At 43.4% G+C, this 9268-nt stretch overlaps 1 protein-coding gene across 1 annotated transcript in view; it reads right to left on the bottom strand.

The window, feature by feature from the left end:
* The window catches only part of LOC111864676 (calcium-binding protein E63-1), a 72488-nt gene that overhangs the window by 58910 nt on the left and 4310 nt on the right, over window positions 1–9268 (bottom strand). The window contains exon 2 of the mRNA XM_023852094.2: window positions 1338–1398. Within this exon, the coding sequence (XP_023707862.1) occupies window positions 1338–1367 (30 nt within the window). The 5' untranslated portion in view covers window positions 1368–1398. The remainder of the gene's footprint in view (window positions 1–1337; window positions 1399–9268) is intronic.

Raw genomic sequence — 9268 nt, 5'->3', positions numbered from 1 at the left:
ATCTATCTATCTAATCAATCAATCAGATCTATCTATCTAATCAATCTATCTAATCTATCTATCTTCCCGTCCGTCCGTCTAAAGACCTTTGTTTGGTCTTGGCCGCTTTTTAGTTTCATAATCCTGTACGCAGTCGGTACGCAGCCCGTCACGAGGCCGCTTCCTACACACGGAATAACACAAACACAGAATAAACCCACACAGACATCCATGCCTCGAGTTGGATTCTAACCCACGACCCCAGTGTTCGAGCAGGCGAAGACAGTTCACGCCTTAGACCGAGCGCTCAATGTGATCGGCACTACTACTACTACTACTAATAATAATAAAGGTACAACTATCCTTGTAACCTTGTAACAGGCCGTGGAGGTCCATAGGGTTGTGAGACGTCGAGGCTTCTACATTTTCTAGACAATCGGCTCACAGATAGCGATGAGGTCAACTTTACGCGCCGGCCACCTTTTACTCCCCAGGAAGACCCTGGTACCCGTTTTTGTTAGACGCTGAGTCTACCTCAGGGCCATAGTGCGGCTGGAAGGATCAGGTCAATAGAAAAACGCAATGACCTCATCGGGAATCGAAACCACGATCTTCCGGCTTGTAGCATAGTTCCGCAACCAACTACGCTACGGCATTCCCCACTACTACTACTAGTACTACGACTACTGCTACTGCTACTACTACTACTACTACTACTACTACTACTAAAAACAGTAATAATAATAATAATAATAATAATAATAATAATAATAATAATAATAATGGAGTTTGGATTAGAAAAATGTGCCAGAATTTCGATAAAAAAAGGTAAGGTTCAAAGAAAAGAGCATGTAGAAAACACAGGGGAGAATGAAATTAAAGAACTAGAAACAAATGGAGCATATAAGTACCTGGGAATAGAAGAGAACCACCAGATAGAACACAAGAAAGAGAAAGAAAACTTGAAGAAGGAGTATGTAAGAAGATTTTGGCGAAGAACGAATATATAGTAAGGCATGATAAAGTTTGCATGCATTTACATTACTCAATATGTAAAGAATTTGGAATTGAAGTACCAGACAACTGGTACTCACACGTGCCTAAGTCAGCATATAACGGTGTTATGGAAACAAGGCGTACAAACAGACAGAGAGGTTCTGGCAAACAGGCCAGACATAATAATTAAAAACAAGCAAAAAAAAACTTGCATACTTATAGATGATAACAATAATAATAATAATGCATTGCTCAAAATGCAGTTCTCCGGCCCGTCCTATACATGTCCCTGGCATAGATACGAATTCGGTACCTTTCGGCTAATGACCTTCTCATTTTACGTGTCGTGTGGCGCTACTGACCTTTCTCAAGCTTCTCTTTCTCAGCGCCATCTGTTTGTGAGTTGTATATCCCGTTCACACTCTGAAAAGCAAACAAACGATTTTAACGAGTTTGTCGGTAGGAAGCGGCAAAAGCGTAAAATAAACAACCAATGTAGGCGAGAACTGGACGCAAGGTTGTCGCAACTGCAAGGCAGTACAATGACATGTGCAAATGTCTGGAGCCCACAGCTGGGCTACAGATGTCAGCTACTATTTCACGACTCTGTGAATAGCTAACAGAAGAGTAACTGTGAAGATGCAAGCACTAGGTCGCTCTGAAACTTTGACAACGCTCTTCCACACCTCAAGGTTTCATATGACAGAAAACAGGAATAGTCAAATTTCGCGTTGGGAGTATTTGACAACAGGGAGCTGAGGAGAATGTGTGTACTTGGGACGAACTGACAAGGGAACGGAGAGACAAAATTTACACTCTTCGCCATATTGGGGTGGTCCAATTAGAGAAGATGGATGAGCGGGTCACGTAGCATGGATATGTGAATGATAAATGTGTAACAAAGTTTTGTCTGAAAATCTCAAGGGAAGAGATCGCTTTTGAGATCTGGATATAGATGTTACTTTGCATCTTAGAGCTGATTTAGTGTGGGGATTGGGTTCGGTTGGCTTAGGCTCGGGTCCATTGGTGAAGAATGTCATGAACTTTCTTGTGTAAAATGAAAGAAGTTGTCTAATTATCTGAGGAACTGTTAGCTCCTCAGAGACTAAATTTCATGTTATTTCAACGCTTCTGGCTGTGTGGTCCAGAAACGGGCTGATAGTTGTGAGGTTGGCTATCTTCTCAACATCATGAGACAACTCAGTTGCAATACTTCGGGCCGCACGCCAGGTCCTGATTTAGACGGGTCATTGCGACATGTTTAACACTATAAACAAACGGCGATGACTATGGGTACCACCTGCTTTAACATTCAGTTACCCTATGTTCTGCCCACACACAGTGTATTTATGTGTTCCTCTTGGTTCTCACAATAAACAGCGACTGTTTCCCTGAACAGTATTAACCGGTTAGGCTTTGTAGCGGAGTCGTAATGTGTTTCCTGTGAGGTACGGACTGAACTGTGCATTCTGCCCACACAGTGTATTTATGTGTTCCGCTTGGTTCTCACAATAAACAGCGACTGTTTCCCTGAACAGTATTAACCGGTTAGGCTTTGTAGCGGAGTCGTAATGTGTTTCCTGTGAGGTACGGACTGAACTGTGCATTCTGCCCACACAGTGTATTTATGTGTTCCGCTTGGTTCTCACAATAAACAGCGACTGTTTCCCCAGAGAGTATTAACCTGTTGGGCTCTGTAGTGGAGACGTAATGTGTTTCCTGTGAGGTATGAAGTTAAGCTTTTATTTTCTTCTCATGACAATAACTCACAAAGAATCGCCATCAGTAGAAGAGTGACCACTAGTAGTCAGAACCTCCTCTCGTCGAAGAGGAGACACTATTTCAAAACACTTAAAAGTCTTGGAAAGAACAAAAAATATGACCATGGGTCTCAACGTTGCCCAAAACCAAGATTAACTGTGCTGGCGAGGGCCAGCAGCAAATTTTTCTCGGCTCTCTGTAGGTCAGTGAACTGACATACGAAAATTTCTGTTGTAATTGCATGTACACATTTAAGTAGCTTTGTTCTTCACCAGTCTTTGTTAATTGAAAAATATTAGTTAACAACCACTTTGATTTAAATCAGCGGTTCCATTGTCTCAATTAAAAGTTAACAAACGTGCTCTGCTGCTTCTATCTGGTACGTGAAACAAATTCTGCACAGAAGATTATTATTAAATTGCAATTTAAGGCAAAGCGTGAGGAAAATATAGTAGTTAATTACGTTAATTCAGGGTAACAGGCACGCTAGGCGGTCGTCTGCAGCGAGCCGAAACAGACTTCCTTTTCCCAGTTTGCTGCATTGTTTACCGGTTTTGCGAGCGATGAGTATGAAAATTTACAAGCCTGTGGCACACGCCTTCAATACATGCGTGAAGACAGTCAATGGATACGTGTATGCGGAAAATATGAAATAAATTCTTTTCGAGGCTAGAAAATGGTTTCCAACCAAAATTTACTATTATTGTTATTATTATAGAAGGAATTTGGAGAAACTGCATAATGAGAAGCTTCATAATTTGTACTCTTTGCTACGTAAAATTAGATTGATCAAGTCAAGGAGGATGTGATGGGCAGGGCATGTAGCACGTATGGGGGCGAAGCGGCACGCATATAGGATATTGATGGGAAAGCCAAAATGAAGGAGACCACAAGGAAGACCAAGACGTAGGTGGGTGTATAATATTAAAATGGATCTTAGAGATATAGGATGGGATGATATGTACTGAATTGATCTGCCTTAGGATAGGGACCAGTAGAGTGCCTTTATGAACACGGTAATGACACTTCGAGTTCCATAAAATGCTAGGAAGTTCTTGAGTAGCTGCACAACTGGCGGCTTCTCAAGAAGGGTTTTTTTTTATTATTATTATTATTGTTATTTTTACATTCCCTACAGAACGGACAATACTTTGTAAGATGAAGTACCGACTAAATAATTAACATTAATATTAATACATCTACATCACGAGCCTCCAATAGCAGTTCTTTATATATATACAACATATAGAATACTCCAATTTGTCCGTGGGAACGCAACAAAATTACAAAAACCAACGACTGACTCGATGATGTAAAGCATCAATCGAAACATTTTATTCTTGTTTTATACCATAACTTTATAATCTAATTTATTGTATTTTTACATCAAGTATTTTATATAATTAATATTATTGTATCCAATTTTACTAGTTCTGCAGTTCAGTGGTGTATATATGTTAGCCATGTATTTGCCTAGTGATGGCTATTAATAGCCGAAACATGTAGCAGAGCCAAAACTAGGCACTGACCTCGATATAGTTGTGTTGTGACGGTTTTAATAAAGAAGTTGTTTATTATTATTGTTAGCCAAGAAATGAGCTGGTGGCCACACTTGGCAGGTTGTATGCTCCAAACCATTCACGAAACTGCACACGGCCTGCCTACTGGACGCAGTCCTGCTTTTCATGCTCTTTAATATGCTATTAACGGTACGAGGATAGCTCGGCCGGAGTTCGATTCACGGCAGAGGTAAGAGATTTTTCTCTTCTCTGTGAAGTCCTGACGGCTGTGGGATCCTTCCAGCCTGCTATGCCGTAGAACCGTCCGGGGTATGAAGCTGACCACTCACATCCATCTAGTAACGAGGTTAAGAATGTATGCAGCTATACCTCCATTGTCCAATATAGTTTTATGGCGTGGTACTCAGATAAACTAGCGCAGGGACAACCGTGTCATGCTTTAAGAATTAACTGAGCAATGTTTGTTTCATTTTCGAGACTAGAGTCGCGAAGTTGGGAACTCGCGCCGTGCAGTATAAATAGCGAGTGAGCAAAACAGATAGAGGCAAGTTCACGGCCCCCTTCGAGCGGGGAAATGTGTGCTCATGTCCACTGAAAGTGGGAACTGAGGAAGGAAAAGTATGTCTCTACCTGTGCCAATTTCTATATTTGAATGCAGTGCTTTTAGCGCTGCCAGATCTGTTCAGTTCCGAACAAAATTCGAGATAATCGAGCGCGCATCGTTAAGAGTCAGGTGCCTACAGCTTTATTTTTAACGACAAAATTGTAAGATAAAGATATCCAACCTACTAAACTCATGGAGCGGAAACTTACGAGAGACGCTCAGATAGTCCGTTCCCAGCATGTTATGTAACCCGCCCGCCACCGGGGTCCTATCCTGAGTAACAAAATCCAGTCCACATCTTCTCAGCCTATTTATTAAATATGAATTTTCATATCCTTCCATCTAGTTTTAGGTCTTTCAAGTGATCATCCTTTAGGTCTTCCTACTAAAACTTCTTGTGTATTTCACTTCTTTCCGACGCGTGCTACATGCCCCACTGTTTTATCCTCGTCGATCTGATTACCCTAGAATATTTGATGAAGAGCTCAAATTATGAAGCCCCTCATTATACAAATTTTTCAATCCTTCTCTTACTTCCCGCTTGTTGTATTAAAAATTATCCACAGAAAGCGTTATGAAGTTCAGGTATAAGGGTCTGACAGTAACAAATCAAAACTGCATGAAGGAGGACGTTAAGAACACATTAACTTCGAGCAATGCTTGCTACTATTCAGTTCGGAATTTGTTCTCTTCGCGTCCGCTGTCTAGAAACGTAAAATATTAACTTTTGCAGAACTGTAGGCCTAATTGTAATATGTCGTTCTGCGCAGGTCTCTCGCCCCGAGGGTGTCTCAGATCATGTCGCTAAGCGGAGAATTTGGGCGTGAGGAAGGGAAAAATTTTTATGATAAGAAGGTTTATGAATTAGTTAGATCGCTTGAAGGGAACAGGTCTAGACCACATGGGATCTGCCGCCTCCATCTTGAGGTTACATTGCAGTAGGTTACTCCGAAACGCCTACATGATTAGTCTAGCAGTGACACTCTAGCCTCATATTCGGGAGGTGCTAGGTTCGAATCGTGGGCCGGAAATCCAGCTATCCTAACTGATATGTGTTGTTGTTTTCCTCAGTCCATCCAGGTAAATTAAGCGATTAGGCTACTATAGCTTCCTTCTAAATCCTTTCCAATCCATTATTCACCCATCATCCTATCATTCGACGCTATAAAGTTTAGCTACTGACAGCATAGAGTAGGCAACCCACTGCCATTCTCCTATCTACCACATCCCCTGGCACATAGTCTTAACACGTGGCCCTATTACTTGCTCTTAATTTTGCCACGGCTGAACAAGTGCATTATTAGTATCACAACAATTGCCAGCCGTTTGTGAAGGAGTGGCATGAAGCATTTTATAGCTTGTTTACAGTTCTGTCGCGTTTTAAGCGACATTGGCAGTTTTCTGTGTCCCACTTGCGATGTATGCCAGCGGTAGCTATTGACGGCTTCGTGGTGTGACGAAACACGTTTGAAATATGTTTCCGAAAATTCTGCGGGCGCTGTGAAATTTGCGGCTTGCATAAACACGAATGCGCAGATTGCTTACTGTGCCAGTAAAGCAAGTCGCAGCCGTCACTCATCAGCGCTACAAGTCTGCTGTACTTATGAATGTTAGGTTGTCCCTATGCTCAGTTAAACACCGCACTTTAATTTGTTTATGTGCATACCAGAGGCTCCCTTCCGCATACTCACAGTGCTGAAAACATAGAATACAAATTTCAATGAGACCCTCATTAAAACGAATACAGCTAAGGACGCGGTAGCGTAGTTGGTTGAGGCACTATGCTACAAGCCGGAAGATCTCGGGTTCAAGTCCTGAGGAGGTCATTGGATTTTTCTTTCAATTGACCTAATCCTTCCAACCGCACTATGGTCCTGGAGTCGACTCAGCCTCTAACAGAAATGAGTACCAGGAATTTTCTTGGGGGTAAAGGCCGGCCGGCACGTAAGGCTGACAACGTTGCCGCCATCTGTGAGCCGACTGTCTAGAAATTGTGGGAGCCTCGACGTCTCACAACCGTATGGGCCTCTACTGCCTGTTACAGGGTTACCTTCACTTTACTTTTACTTACAGCTGAGGACAGAGAGACGGTTGTTGGCAGCGCGTACAGTGATCTAACGGTGCACTGTGTTAGCACAGGCTCACGCAGCGTCAGTATATTTCTGTTATATAGACAGGTTTTGCGACTCTGCCCCTGTAACGTCGGGGGAAGGATCGGCGGCGAGGGATGAACTGGACGGGATGAGGAAGGAAACGGTTACGGCTTAATTAGAGACAGGTAACTCTTCCGCCGTGTACCTGGAGGGACTGAGGAAAGGCGTGGCAGGCCTCAGTCAGGATATCCAGCGTTCCGGACAGGAATTTCCCGAATACTGTTCAGAACCATCCTCGCATGAGCTAACTTGCTCGGTATACCAGACCATGCGTGTAGCAGTAGGCGGAAGCGTCTGGTGAGCTTCGCGCCCCGGCTTCTTTACTCCCTGGGAAAGAGTCCCCGGTACCCACTGGGTATGACGCTGGGTGGACCCCAGAGCCGGTCTGGGCGCTGTGGAGAGGAGAAGAATCTCCTCCTGTATCGGAAATAGAACCCGGATTCCTGGTCGTCCAGCCTGTAGCCTAGTTACTATACCAACTGAGCCATCCGGCTCCTCTGTAGTCCTGCTACATGGAAAAGTGCCCGTTCGCCTACCGCAGAGCAGACGCCCTGGAGCTGAATCCAAAATGTCATGATGACTGTGAAAATCGTCATTAAGGCCTTCTGATCATGGCTCCTTGCGTCATCATTTTCGATGTGATGGGCTTGGCATGTAACACGCATCTGACAGAATTGAAATACTTTCAAAATTTTGGTTGGAAGACCTCAATCAAATATACTATTTTAAAGAAATAGGCGGTAGATGTAAGGATAATATTAAAATAGATCCGAAGGAAATAGAACGGGGATTTGATTTTTTTGACTCTGAATAGCTCCAGTGACTGGCTGTTATGAACATGGCACAAAAGCGTCCGGCGACGACTTTCCTCTGAAGGCATACTCTTGCTCGCGGATATGCTGTAACTTGGCAACGACCTGTCCGGGACCTGTCCTTTCAGTGGTCCCTGTTAACGTGTTTCTCTGCCTGGCCTAGCATGGCAGATATTCATGTTAACTTAAAATACATTTTTATTTGGGTCGGCGTCCGAAGTTCCTACATGTCTATGCTTCCTGCTGCAGTTCTGCCAATACAGTAAAGACTCTTCTGCGTGTGCAACTCTTGTTGCAATAATGGGGGGTCGGGATTCCCAGATTTGTTGTTCTGTGTGTGGAACATCTCTGAGAGTGTGTCATGCAGCGAACAGGAAAACTTACGGAAGAGAAGCGAGATCTCCAGTATAGAGACATCGGGATTCGATCCCGCGACCTTCGGCTTCTAGCATAATGCCTCAACCAACTACGCTATCACGTGCCCCATTTTGTTTGAGGACAGCAAAAAAAGAACACCCAAAGTCAGTTATAGAACTCTTAAGGCTATTATAGAATTAAATATTCATAAGAATGTGCTACAGAAGACCAGATGGGCATTGCCTAGGCCTTTTTTGTATTTACAATATTTTTTTCTACAATAAAAAATCCCCACGGCCGTTAATTTCGGTTTTCTAGACCGGAGCCGCTATTTCTTAGAACTAGCTCCTCAATTATCCTCACAAGGCTTAGTGGACCCCGTTTCAGACCCACTACTTCTCAGAAAATCTGGTAGATCCTGGAATCGAACCCGGACCTCTGGATCTGTAGCCAAAAACTCGGACCACTAGACCACAGAGGCGGTCAAAGAGACAACGAATATTCGTAATTTAGGGCAGCGACGTCTGTAAGACTACGATGGGATGAGTATGTGTCAAGTGTTGGATACTTAAATAATGTTTGCAAAGTTTTGATGGGGAAACCTGCTCGGAATCGTTCACTTTTAAGATTGAGGACATCAGAGGACGAAATCTTTAAGGTGATGGAACTAGCTCAGGGTTTTTGTTGAACGGCGGACCTTTATCTTCACTGTACACTCCTTACTTTACTGACTCTTAAGAACAGAATTGAATGAAAAAGAAAGTTCCAGACATTTATCAAAAGTTGTCGCAGTGTGTACTTCGAGGCTCCCACATTTTCAAGACAGTCGGCTCACAGATGGCGGTGAAGTTGTCAGCCCTATGCGCCGGCCGCCCTTTACCCTCAGGAAGATTCCTGGTACTCATTGCTGTTAGAGGCTGAGTCGACCCCAGGGCTGGAAAGATTAGGTAAATTGAAAAACAAAATCCAGTGCACCATGTGCATATGGGGAGAGTTATTCCTGTCCGTCCCCGTGTTTGAGCTTAAAACCCGATGGACGAGTTTCGATGAACTTCTTTGCGAACGTCTTGCTACTGAAAGCATGTC

Source organism: Cryptotermes secundus, unplaced genomic scaffold, assembly GCF_002891405.2.
Source record: "Cryptotermes secundus unplaced genomic scaffold, Csec_1.0 scaffold418, whole genome shotgun sequence".
NCBI classification, from domain to species: Eukaryota; Metazoa; Arthropoda; class Insecta; order Blattodea; family Kalotermitidae; genus Cryptotermes; species Cryptotermes secundus.
The sequence above is the reverse complement of the archived record's forward strand: the minus strand, read 5'-3'. Positions and strand labels throughout refer to the sequence as shown.